Source organism: Nylanderia fulva, unplaced genomic scaffold (genome assembly GCF_048542155.1).
Source record: "Nylanderia fulva isolate GAGA-0341 unplaced genomic scaffold, ASM4854215v1 Scaffold16, whole genome shotgun sequence".
Lineage (NCBI taxonomy): Eukaryota > Metazoa > Arthropoda > Insecta > Hymenoptera > Formicidae > Nylanderia > Nylanderia fulva.
Window position 1 is genome coordinate 3025402 of NW_028189835.1, and position 13793 is coordinate 3039194.

Here is a 13793-nt window from a genome sequence, read left to right on the forward strand (position 1 = left end):
TCAGACACGAGAGATTTCGTCTCGCCGCGACTTCGTCGACGCTCCTTATCTTACTTATTTCTTGCGCGCGTACGCATCGATTCGTGTTACGTCAACAAAGATGCTTGTACGTGACCCGATCCCCTCTCATTCATCAACCTAGAGATCATCTTTCATACTAAATTCTGTTAGTGTGTGTTTTTTAAATCATTATAAAATTTATAAACCAGAAACGAATGCGCATGCAGACACGTTAATCCGCGTGTTATCAAAGTGCAAATGTATACTATTAAAAAAATTTAAGTGTGAGAACAATTAATAATGTTTAGAGGGTGTAGTCCGATTTAAAATATTTATTTACTTGTTTATTTATTTAGAGAAAAAAGAGAGAGAAACGCAAGAAATTATTTCTTTCGATAATTTTTTTAAGGAAAAATCTACTCTTGATTCATCATTAAGCGCATCTGGTCATTATAATTCTATATGTAAATGTATATATTCTATATGTAAACATATATATATATATATAAAATATACACGTATATTTATTAAAATTTATCTTAATTATTAAACTGGAGTTTTTGCTTTTTGATGGATGATTTACCTACGATGATGTCGGGTACAAAAACATAATACACGTGTCATTATATAGAGCTACTGTACACATCCGCGGGGCAAATGCGAAATGATTCGAGACTGAACTTAATGACGCGCTAGCATCTTTCGCGCGTAATTGAGATGAATCGTGCTTGGTTCGACGTCTTGATTAAACGCAGCAGACGTTCAATTAGTCTGGATCTTGATTATTAAATCTGCTAATTTATTTCGATTCCTGAACATAACTTTCTTTAACTTTGCGAAATAATATGTAATCCAATAAAGCTCACGAAATTCAATAATTACGTTAGATTGCAGCCTATAAATAATTTAATTGTCGAAAACAATCTAATACGTGTTATATCTAACAATAAATAAAAGCGAAAATAGAATAAAGATGAATGCGAAAGAATGGTTTTTGTTATTTAATAATAATTAATTGTGTATTTTTAAATTTAACGATTGTCAAATTTATGTAAATTTTTATTTATTTAAACTCAATATCGTCATTATTTTGATTTTGCAATTTCTCGTATCAATCACTGTAGAATCGTCACTATACACGATTAAACATAATGTGATTTCTAAATATTAAACAAATTTTTTTAATAAATTACTCAATACGACGCAGCTGAAATAGACGATGCAGCTGAAAGTCGACGCAATACTAAATAAAAATTATGGTAGCAGCTGCAAACGGGCTAAAACCAATCTAGACGTGCTTTTTTTCTCATCAGTGTACGAGTCCTTCGTGGACTACATGCTATTCTTTGGCTTCGGCAAAAACGCTGATAAATCAATCGAGAAAGAAACAAATTCCTTACCTGAATCAGGGACGGCCTTTCATTTTATACTGCTAACTTATATCACGTGTGTTTGTAATTCGCAGACAGATGATTAGCATTGATAATAAACCACAGTGTAGAATACGGCATAAGATATTCATCCTTACTTTGCGCTCTTTCTGTAAAAGATAAATAATTGATATTATTTATTATATAAATTTTAATTTATTATTTTATTTTAATTAATTAATTTAATTATTTAAATTATTAAATAAATTAAATTAAATTAATAAATTTTATAAAAAAGGAACTTGTTTCATAAAATCGTATTACATATAATCATACACTTTTTATTTATCTTTAAAATGTCAAAAGTATTCAATATCTTTATAAAAATAGAACGGAAGCTTTTTAAAGGTCTATCATTTTTATCGCTAAGTAAATGATAAAAAAAATTCGCCCAACGTGGGGCTCGAACCCACGACCCTGAGATTAAGAGTCTCATGCTCTACCGACTGAGCTAGCCGGGCTTGCTTAATACTCCTTTCTAAAAGTCTTTTGAACTGAAAATAAATTAGTTAAATATGAATTATAATTATTGTGAAAATTTTTTGTACATCAAGTTTGTTTTAAACGATCTATAATGTTTGATAAAATTTAAAATAAAACTTTATATATATAATAGATATTTTATTCCTTCAAATATTTCTTCTGATATACGACATACACGGATTCTGTTCCGTGAATTTTGTTGCAAATTATAAATTACCAAAAACAGCCTTATAATATATCAATGTTAATACGCGATTATCATATATACGAAAATCTGCAGAAAAACATCACACAATAACAATAATATATGTCTCTACACAGGCGTCAATTTTTTTTCACATTGTTTATACCTTTACAATTACATACATATACATGATCAAGAGCATCAGAGAATGTTGAAGAAAAATACACATATTTTAACTTACACTCGATATTCCAATGGAAAGAAAATTTACTTGAATTTTCTCAGTTCCTCCCCGAGTATCTCCATGCAGATTCCTTCCTGAAATCAAGAAAAACACGCTATAAAATCCCCATCGATTCTGTTTCTTTTTCTTTACGCGTATGTACGTACATATACGTAACGAACGAAATTGAATTTGCCTTTTGAAGTTTGTCGCGAAAGCAAGATTCCGCGACTATGCGCGACCTAGCGGCGACCGCGTGAGATAGGATCGATATATCTCGATCGATAGAGTCGACTCGCGCGACATGTGTCGCCGATAGATGTTCGAAGCGAGACGTCGCACGCGGAAACGGAAATTATTGCTTCGATAGGTACGTTGTTGGTTCGTCAGTCGTTTCGAAATTCGTATCGGCGATAGAACACGTGGTTCGCGATAACCTTTCTTCGTTGGCTCCCGGCTACGTGGTTCTCTCTTTCTGCGCAAATGATATTTTATTTGCGCGATATAGATAAATAAAAGACGAAGATGCGCTCCGTGAAAGATTCGGAGGACGAGACAGAACAGAAAACAGGTTTGTATCGTTCACTTCTCTTCGCGAGAGACGTCGCGTCTGGAGCGATTTTTTTATTCCAACGGCCGATTCGGCATCGTTTCATCGTCATTGTCCGATCCGATCCAATATAAATGTAATTGCAAATGAATTTTCTCTATTCATCTTTTATTCTTGTCTTTCTTAACGATTTTCTTGGACCTTTGTCTGCAGATCGCCTAGGATCGTTATCAGTTGCTCGTTAAGGTATCTCGTAGATTCGAGAAACATTCTAAGATATATAATTGCTTGTTTTTCTCTCCTTTGACCTCTTGATCTCCTTTGACACTTTATTCTTTTTTTTCTTTTAACGATTTTCTTTAATCTTCATGCAGATTTTCCATCATTATCATTGCTTGCTAAAATATCTCGTCAATTCGAAAAATGTTTTTGAAGATTCTTTTTAACGACTTGCTTTTTTCCTCTTTAACTCATAATATATAATTGATTTGATTATTAATATCTGTGTTGTGTGCTATTAGTTTGCATGAGCATGTAACTTCTACATTTAATTTTTTGATTAATTAGTGTCTTATTTAAACACAACAATGTATTTTTTAATAGATATTTCATATAAAGATAAAGAGCTAACTTTATTCATTACCTTCCTTATTTCATATAAAGTGTTGCTAAAATTCAAATTATATTATCTCAATTGTTACTTTTAGAATCTCTTGTTTTTATACTGTTATGATTAGTCTTAATTTAATTTTTTATTATTTTATATATTATCGCTGCAGGTCTGCAATCACAGAAGATTAACATCAACTCTACAGTGAACTCTCCATTACGCCGTAGTAGTAGAATAAAACATATCAAAAACTCACCCTCTCCTGATGACAATCAATCAATGGATGTTGACATTGTAGGAACACCTAAGAAAAGAGCTACAAGGAGCAGCTTGGCTGCTGTAACTACTGATACACCTACCAAAATTAACACTAGAGCAGCAAGGTATTGTTAATATATATATATATATATATATATATATATATATAAAATTATATTTAATGGAATGCATGATATATGTTTCAAACTATTTGTTGTAATATGTTTTATTTGAAATAATTTTCAGTAAGCGTGTTATGCGTGCTGTTTCGGAGAGTAAGTCACCATTGCCAGTGGTTAGAACCACACGTAGAACAAGAGCTAGCTCCGTCGATCCAGAATCTTTATCCGATCAAAATAGAAGTCAACCTGGCACACCAGTTAAAACACATAAACAAATATTGTCAAATTCTCCAATTAAAAAAGAAGATGAAAAGAAGATTCGTATACCTTATGTACGATTGGATACTACAATAGCTGAGATTGATGAACTTACAAATTCAGGTAATTTCTTAAAATTGTTATCTCTCTCAACAGATAGATCTATGTATGTTTAAAACTACATGTGCACGTATTATAATTTAGTTTATCTAATATGTGTGTGTTTACAATTGCAAATTATGTAATGTTTATGTGGATAAAAATTAAAAACTAAATTAAAAAATTAATATTAAAATTTTTCAAATATATTTTATTAAAATATATGCAGGAAATTCAGATACTTCTCCGGATAAAGCATTACGTTCTCAAAAAAGCCCACAAATTAACAAAAAACAATGTATACATGAAGATAATGAAAAGGATAATAGTGGTAAGCATTCATAGAATTTTCAATATATATTCCAATATATAATCGATTTTTTGAAAAAGAGAAAAATGTTTTTGTCTTAATTACAATATATATATATATATATATATATATTTACAGACAAAATTACATCTTCATTTGTCTCATTTATCTCGCCTGCTCCTTCAGAATCAGATGAAATAGTTCAATTATCAGAGGAAAGAGATAACATACATGATAAACATGTAGATGAGATAACAGCAGGTAGTGAAACTATTCCTGGTAAGTAAAGCTGAAAATTTATTTTCCTTATCTTTGAATATTATAATTATTAGTCTCTTTAATAAATATATTATGTCTATCACATTTCAAATTATTTATATTAGATATTTATTGCAATTATATTTAAATTTTTATTAATTTATATAAAATAGGGTACAAATTAAAATTTATATATTTTTTATATTTACAATAGTTCGAGAATGCAAAGATAAAGAAGATCTATTGTCTAATGAAGATACAACTGATGAGGTCTCTACCAAGGATAATTTTTCAAATCTTAGTAATAAAAAAGAATACAAACTCGAGACAATTAACAAAAATTCACCAGAAATAGAAAAATTATTACAAAACATACATTGTGAACTACCACCGGCCACAAAGAAAGTAATGAAGATTAAGCTTGATGTAGAGTCATCAGATACTTCTACTGAAGATCAAAAAGGAAGTCCAAGTAACAAGGAAATCAAATTCTGAATATTATTAATGATACGTCGATAGAAATCAACACACAGCCTATTACCAATGAGGCATCATCAAGTACGAAATGTTTGACTCCAATGTGTGCGAATAAATCATTAAGTAAGAAGGAAACTAAATTTACAAAAAATGAGTCAAGCTTAAATAAACGACGTCACTCGAAAGAATCAATAGAAACTACTATGAAACATGACATCCTCTTCGAAGAAGATAACATTAAAGAAAAGATGGATATTTCTGCATCTAATGAATCAAATGAGGATAATTCAGCAATTCAAAATACTCAACCACTTAATGAAACAGAAGTTGAATATGTCACAAGTATATCACCTAAAAGAGCAGAAAGAAAACATATGTGGTTGAAAAACTCCGCAAAAGAAAACTTAAACCGGAAAAGTACAAATGATATAGATGATCATATAGAGAAAGAAAAAGAGAATCTGCAATTGGAGAATCAGAAAAATACAAATGCGAATACCGATCCTGACGTTAGTACTAATTTGTTACATGATACTTCTAGTGATAACTCGAACAAAAAAATAATTGAGAAGGAAATTGATATTGAAACTATCTCGAGCCCTCTGTTATCGAAAGAATCGGAAAATGAAAGTGAAATTGAATGTGATCTTGTTTTGGTGAACAAGAAGGCATGGTTGGCTGCTGAAAATATAAAAGCGGCAAAAGAAGCAGAGTCTTTTGAATATGATTCCGATGATACCGTGTTATTAAAGAGCCAATTAGACGCAAGGACAACGAATTATGATGTTAAACAATTGGCCACGATAAATGAAGAAGGAAGTCGTGATAAAAAATCGTTGACCATGATGGAGGACAAAAAAATTGATTATGATAATAAAGCACTTAATTTTCCTAAAGATAAAAAAAGATGTGTGCTTAAAAAACGTGAGAATTCTTTTAGCAGTTCGGAAGATTTAGCCGCAGCTGTAAATAAATCTTTAACCGAGTATAAAGCAAATAAAAGTTTAAATAAAAGTGGTGATCGATCTGTTTCTAAATTAAACAAATCAGGACAAACTGTTGCAAAAATGACGGAACGATCATTTAAAACACATGATGAACCAGATGAACAAATTGAAGATGATACAAATGAATTAAACAGAAGCTCGCAAATAAATAAGAAAAATACATATTTATCAAAATCGATGGAAAGAAGAAAATCATTGAATAAATCTTCAACAAAAGATACACCTTTAAAGCAAGTAGATATGCAAAATATTTCTATAAATAAATCTCAATTAGATCATTCAAAGAAAAAACCAGATAACAAGGATACAGATTTAAAAAAAAAATTAAATAAGAAGCGTTCCTTGAATAAATCACAAAATAAAGATGAAAACGCAAGCAAACCTGAAGAACAAAACTCTTCAAATTCAATAAACACTAAGACATCAACAGAAGTAAATGATGATGAAAGCGATGATAGTGAAGTAGTTGTATCAGTTATGGATTTTGGATGTAAAAATTATTTTAAAAGAATGCACAAGAGCCCTGTGAAAGCGAGTTTGATATCAACTCCTGATAAGATGTTGGATAACAGTGATGAAGATGAATCTAAAAGTCCAAAACTTGTAATGATAAATAGTGATACTGAAACTAGTACATCGACACATTCTAACTCGGATATCAAGAGAGAATATAATCTAGATGGTGTAGAAGAAAAATTTTCTGATGATAATATACCAGGTGATGAATGCCGAGCTTCAGAATCGGAAGATTCAGATCCTGATGACAACGGTTCAGATCTCGCAGATTTCATAGTTAATGATAATGAAATAGAAAAAAAAGAGAACAATGACGATGACGATGAGGAAGAAAAAGAGGAGAGTAATAATGAAGGAGAAAAAGAAGAAAATATAGAAGAAATCAGAGATGTAGAAGAAGAAAACGAAGATTTAAAAGAAGGAGAAGACGAAGGCGAAAACGAAGGCGAAAACGAAGGAGAAGACGAAGATGCAGAAGAAGAGCAATCAGAAGATGCAGAAGAAGAGCAATCAGAAGATGCAGAAGAGAAAAAAGAAGAAGCTGGAGATGCAGAGGAAGAAGTAGATGATGAAAGCGAAAATGAGCAAAATGTAAAAGAAAAGGATAAAGTTGCAAAGAAAAAGAAAATAGACAAGAAATCCAATATGGCGAAAAATAAAACTATTGTATTGGATACATCAAATTCAGATTCATCGATTAAGAACAAATCTATGCAAAAAAATGAAGATATTTTATTGGATACATCGTCTAACTTGTCAGCTAAGAAGAAAAAGAAATCAGAAGTACAATTTTCAAAAAATGTAAAAGTACAAAAATTGATAGAGCAAATAAAAGCTGAAGAACGTCAACACTCACATGAAAATGAATTATTAAAACATAGTACCCCAAAATTGGACACTTACAAGAAATTCGAATTTTATGAAACGCTACTTGAAGAAAATTTGGAAATTGAGGATACCAACAAGTCAGGTAATACAAAAACAATACAAAATACTTCGCTTAAGAAAAAGGAATTAGAGATCAAAGATAGAGAGAGCAAAAGAACAGAGGAAAAACACAAAAAAGCAGAAGCTGAGCTTAATGAGCAAAAATGCTACAATGTAAGACTAGCAGAAGAAAAAAAATATGATACTTTCGAATATTGGCGCTTCAAGAATTTTGGAATATCTGGAATAAATTGCACTGGATTGAATGCCCCTAATACTGAATCACCTAAAACCTCCTTTTTCCAAAGCAATAGATGCCTCGGAAAAAAAAAATTAAATGAAAGTGCACCAGAATTAGGAGCAGATATATTAAAGAAAACATCCGTTAAACAGACGAAACATATTGCGCAAACTGAAACAAAATTGGAAAGTGATGAGAAGGAAATATCTAATCTTGTAACTCCACTTAATGATGAGACTGTACAGAAATCTGATCGAAAGAAACAAAAGAAACGTAAGACATCAGTAAATGACATTTCGGGCGAAAATATTATCGATTTACCCTTAATTCAAGCTATGAGGGAATCAGAAGTTCCTAAGAAGAAAAAATATACTAAGCTTGCAACTGATATAATTGTAGAAGACGACACTTGCAAAGATACGCACCAAATTAATGAAAAAGAGAAGAAACCGAAGAAGAGGAAATTGCAAATAATAGAACAAAGCGAAAATGTAAATGAAGTTGATGTACTTCAAAAGAATATTCGCAAAAACACGACAAAGTTTATACAACACAAGGATCAAAATTATAAAGCTAAAGATGTGAAAGTAGATTTAACTGACTACCGTGGTTCTTACCCTATCAATGAGCAAATTAAACCGCCAAAAATGGCGGAAAATCAAGAACTGATCATGGAAAAGTTATTCAGGGAGATGAAGGAAGAAGAAAAGAAAAAAACTTCGCAGTTGGAAGTTGGAACTTCAACATTAAAATCCGATCAAAATCCGTCATCTGATGAATCCGAAAACACTGCTTTTGCTAAAGCATGGGATAATGCATTACAAATTACACATGATTACCTGCTCTTTAAAGCTAACGATAAGAAAGCATTAAAGAAAAAACGAGAGGATGACAAAAATACGATTCAGAAGCAGCGAGTTTTGAAAAGCCCTGATAAGAAACAAAGGAAACAAGTAATCGAGAAGAACGACTGTTTACCATCGACAAGTAGAGTGAAACGACTTTCGGATGACGTGCTTGAAAATCTTCCGGATCAGCCCATGAAAGCGAAAAAGAAACAAAAAATTTCGCAAAGTCAGGAACGGATTACATCATCAGGACACAGCTCGGGTGTGATGACTGTGAAGGATGATAAGAATTCCTTTACGTTGAGCACGTCTGGTAGCACCACGAAATTCACTGTAGTAGACCTATCAAAGACTAAGAAATTATCAAGTTCCAAAGCAGCAGCTTCCTTCAGAGAACGATTGCTCGCTAGGAATAGTGAACCTGTTTCAGCGTATATGATGTATCTTGAAAAGCAGAAGGCAACTGCGAATAGCCGATCTTCTCGTAAGGCGTTTTAAGTAAACATATTATTTGAGTTTTCTTAATTTTCTTATTTTTATAATTTTTATTTCTTAACTTTCTTAATTTTTCTTAAAAAAAAGTAGTGGTGTCAAGAAGTAATACTGCATTTTTTAATAGTTTCTATGTGTTATAAGTTAATATTATTTTAGCATTTAATATATCTCTTCATGGTTTATTTTTTTTTGTAAAAGATTCGTTTTTTCTGTATTCATATGAAGTATGTTACAACAAATAAATGTTCTGCAAATTATTTGACAATTTTTTTCAAACATCAAAATACATAATACAAAAGAGGTGAAGAATATAAAATATTTATCAACGATACTTATTTGTACAATATATCCAAACTGATATACAGCCATGAGATGATTCTTTGCACATTTGTATCCAATATTGACAAGATCGATTTCTTTTTTCTTTATAGGTTGCTTAATAGTCAAAATAGAGCAAGTTTTCTTCTAAGCTCGTATGACAACGTTTGGTGATATTTCTGTCTTGATATTCAAGAAACAAGCGCCGTTTGCATTATTCTGTCCACCAAATATCACGCATATGAGACCGTTTATTGCACTATGCTGCCAAAGTTTATGGCTCCATTTATCTACAGTGCGCAACGTTTTCTCTATCTGCTCGTCTTTTAATTGTTCTTCTTTAATTTTTACGTGACATAACACGAAAGCGTGTTCCATCGCAATTTCTGTTGTTCGACCTATAGTGTGTTTATCGTTATCTGCTATTACAAGGCGTACCTGTAATCATTGCAATAAATCAACATTAAATAATTATACAAAATTATATAAAAAATTATTAAAAATTAAATAATTGCAAATTCATAGTTATTTTATAATTAATTTCACTTTATAGTTATTTATTATTGTTGTCTCTTTGTTTTATATGTGCTTAGTTCTTTAATACATTTGTCCATAAATATTTAATATCGTATACTAACTTGATCGTCCTTTGCGAAATTTTCATCATCCATGATATTAAGAGTAGAATTCATCAAATACTTGGAATATTCCGACATTATTTCATTGGTACCTACGATGGCGGCGGTGTTTTTATTTTTTGTTATATGACTAAATATCGATGTGGCGTATTTTTTCATTTCCGTTTTCAGCAATGTCCGTTGTGATTTTTCTTTATCCGTCTCTTCCATTCTCATATGACGATCACCGAGCAATACTGCGTCCCCGTAATCGATGCTATTCGCTAATTTTAATTTGACCAATTTCATAGAAGCCTGCGAATCCTCTGCCGAACAATGACCAGCTTTACTGTCTTGGATACTCTCTCCGAGAAACTCGCGCGCCAAGATCTGTAATTTCGTTTTTCTATACCTGTGTAAAAAAAATATATATATATATATATATATATAAAATCAAGTAAAATTATATATATTATTTTATAATATATAATATAAACAAATAAATGCACAAGATATATTCTATAACATGTGATATTCCACACAGAATACCTGTTTCCCGTAAGATTGAATATTACAGAAGTGTCAATGATATAAGGATGCATCATTTTTAACGTGTGCAAATCAGAATTTAAGCTTTGTCCTACAAGAATCGCGTCCGCAGGAAGTAACGTTCTCAACGCTTGCTGAACATCGTGCAATGTAACTGTGACATCTTGCAACATTTCTTCGGTAATACCACTGTACCGAGTTAGATAATTTGTTATATTGTTCTCGGGTTTCACCAGACTGTCATAAATAATCTGTCAAAGATTAAAACACATAGATTTACGTATATACTGTGTTAAATTAATATACAAATATTTAATAGTACTTACTTTCATATTTTCGTTCACGATACTGATTCTAGTAAGTTCTAGATTACCGCTTGTTGTCTGACACATTTCACAATCTAAACCAAACATTGGTGATGTTGCTGTGGCCTCTTCATAAACATCTTTTGTCAATAAGTATGAACCATATCTAAAATCAAATTGTGATTATATTACAATCTAATTATGCAATATAAAAATTTGTATATATATATATATATATATATATAATAAGAAATAACTTCTCACCTTTCTGCTAATATTCCTTTTAGAGGTACAGGATAATTTTCCTCTACCATCTGTGATAATGATAAAAGCAACTTTGTTCTACAAAATTTGTCAGTAGATGGTAAATTTATATTATGCTTATTCTTCACATCTGTGTTATTTGGTAAATGCATTGGGAAAGCGCTTCTCAACAACTTTATGACATTTCCATTTGTTTGTAAAGCAGTTTCCACAGAGCCATATCCTGAAAAATTACATGATTATCTTTTATAATTATATCGCAAAATAGATAAACTTTATAATTATTATACTCTAAAAATATTTAATTAAATGTCTTTACTTTGTACTTGTAAAATAAACTTAAAGAGAAATTTCTTTTAGTAAAAGAATCAGATATATTTTACTTTTATGTAAATATAAAATGTGTATATATAATTGTGTACATATACATACGTCTAATTAATTTATCACTTTGAGTTCCTGTTAAAGGAACAACCACAAGTTCCTCCATTATAGATGCTCCATAAACAGTAGGTGTTACTACCTCTAAATGGTACTTCAAATTATTTGCTATGTGTGGAAGCATACTCTCATAAGCCACGAAATGATATGAAGACAAGCCTTCAATCACAAAAACTACAGTGTGGCTTACCTTTAAGAAAAATTGTTTACTTTAAATCACTGAATCATGAAATTTAGATTATCTCTAAAATAAAGCATTACTTTTAAAAATATAATATAATATAATACTTACTCTGTTGTACTTTTCAAGTTGACACCATCTGCCTGGTAAATAAGGAGAATGATGTCCAAGCAGTGAATATAGCAGAAGGTGCTGTACATCGCTAAGAAATATTGGTATTCTCGTCTTCATATGTCCAATATCTAGAGTAGCATTTTCACCGACTGCTTTAAGACTAATCCTTGGAACTGCTTGAAGCTTTTTTTTACGTTGTCTAAGTTCTTGCTTCAACTTTACATATTCTTCGCAATCGTTCAATCTGTAAAAAAACGAATTATATCTCTAATTATATTGCTCATAATATATATAAATATATTGCTCATAAATCAACTAAAATACCTAGGCTTTTTAATATTAACCCGTTGTGACTCTGATTCATGACAATCTTTCTTCTCTCCACAAGTTTCTGAAGATGTATCATCTAAATCCTTATAAGAGCGTTTATGATTGGAATTTTCTCCCATTATACTATTATTTGGATTAAATCTATTAGTGGTAATTAATGTCTGAAAATAATTTCAAAATGTGTTAATTAAAAATTTTTATTTCAAATTATTTGATTAAATGTTATCTTAATATTCCATTAGAATTAAATATAAACCTGTTTCAAAGCCTGCAATTTTGATTCCTTGTCTTTGTCATTGAGTTTTGCAATTTCCAAAAATGCTGCTATCTTTGCTTTCTTTTTTTCTATTCTCTGTAATTGTTTTGTTGTAAATTTCTCCATAATTTAGTACTTTGTTGTATTGAAACAATCTATAACCTGTAGGAAAAAAAAATTTTATATTCATTTAATGACACATATTTGATATATTATACTGTCTTTTCAGAATTGACAAAAATACTTCACATATATTATACCTTTCCAGTACTAAGTATGTGTTATAAACAATTTTTTTATTCCAAATAGTTCTCTTAATTGACATAATGTATCTCTTAATACAAGTAAATTAATACATTAGATTTCAAATAAACTTTTCAAATAAATTTGAATTGATGATTTTAATCATCTCTACTAAAGAATCTCATTCAATGTTGACTTCTGTGAAAGGCAATAAAATTTGTAATCGTGACATAATTTAAAAAAATACTACTTCATTATTTTTTTCACAATCACTTAGTTACTATTATTAAATATTACAGCATTTGCTACATGTATTGTCATATAATTTATCAATAAAGTTACGTAATTTGACTGGAACAATCTATAGATTCATATTTTGTAAAAAATTGAAATATTGAGTATAATTATATTACTACATTTCTAATAATTCACTGTATTAATTAATAATAGAACAGACTATCGTAAAAAAATATTTTATATTATAAATTTAGTATTACTTATATTATAAAACATATTGTAAAAAAAATAATTTAAAAATCTCTTAAATCTATATCAATCGTTTTAATAAATTAATATTACCTGTTTGAGAAAATTCAGCATTTTTTATTCCGATTTAATAAAGTAATAACATTAATAATATAATATTATAATATAAACATTATTTCGCAACACGTGTAAACGTACAGAAACAAGAAATGTGAGTAAATTTTAGATTGATTCAGGTTAGGTTGCATTGTTGCTAGGGCAAATGTTTTGTACCAATCGAATGTTTAAAATATACTAGATTGAATCTAAATTTGGTTCCTTTTACATGCATTCCATTTGACGCTTCAAGAATTTGAAGCGTTTGATTAACCAATCAGGATAAAGGACCAAAAA

General features: G+C 30.1%; 2 protein-coding genes and 1 non-coding gene across 4 annotated transcripts; 1 reads left to right on the plus strand and 2 right to left on the minus strand.

Moving 5' to 3' along the window:
* Positions 1 to 1818: 1818 nt before the first annotated feature.
* TRNAK-CUU (transfer RNA lysine (anticodon CUU)) lies at positions 1819 to 1891 on the minus strand. Its single transcript has one exon. It is a non-coding gene; the product is annotated as a tRNA-Lys (tRNA).
* Positions 1892 to 2646: 755 nt separating this feature from the next.
* Positions 2647 to 10594, plus strand: LOC114940401 (uncharacterized). Its single transcript, XM_085480810.1, is given in 7 exon segments — positions 2647 to 2891; positions 3650 to 3863; positions 3985 to 4241; positions 4447 to 4548; positions 4666 to 4806; positions 5000 to 5263; positions 5266 to 10594. Coding segments are annotated over 7 exon segments (5058 nt in total). The 5' UTR covers positions 2647 to 2845; the 3' UTR covers positions 9300 to 10594.
* Rexo5 (RNA exonuclease 5) lies at positions 9542 to 13636 on the minus strand. 2 transcript variants are annotated; one of them, XM_029315064.2, is made up of 11 exons: positions 13494 to 13636; positions 12932 to 13112; positions 12672 to 12833; positions 12410 to 12576; positions 12083 to 12329; positions 11782 to 11980; positions 11350 to 11572; positions 11107 to 11251; positions 10781 to 11031; positions 10253 to 10643; positions 9542 to 10052 (listed from the first exon to the last, which is right to left on the minus strand). In XM_029315064.2, exons 3-11 carry the CDS (start codon positions 12795 to 12797, stop codon positions 9762 to 9764), a joined length of 2040 nt encoding a protein of 679 aa, XP_029170897.2. In that variant the 5' UTR covers positions 12798 to 12833; positions 12932 to 13112; positions 13494 to 13636; the 3' UTR covers positions 9542 to 9761. The 2 variants fall into 2 exon arrangements, with proteins under 2 accessions (XP_029170897.2, XP_085336940.1); XM_085480814.1 differs by lacking the exon at positions 12932 to 13112.
* Positions 13637 to 13793: the final 157 nt, after the last annotated feature.

Coding starts and splice junctions, on each gene's coding strand:
- Rexo5 (XM_085480814.1), bottom strand. CDS start 12,797: ATGGAGAAATTTACAACAAAACAATTACAGAGAATAGAAAAAAAGAAA. Junction 11,573..11,781: donor AAGTGATAAATTAATTAGAC/GTATGTATATGT, acceptor GTAATTTTTCAG/GATATGGCTCTGTGGAAACT. Junction 11,032..11,106: donor TCGTGAACGAAAATATGAAA/GTAAGTACTATT, acceptor AATCTTTGACAG/ATTATTTATGACAGTCTGGT.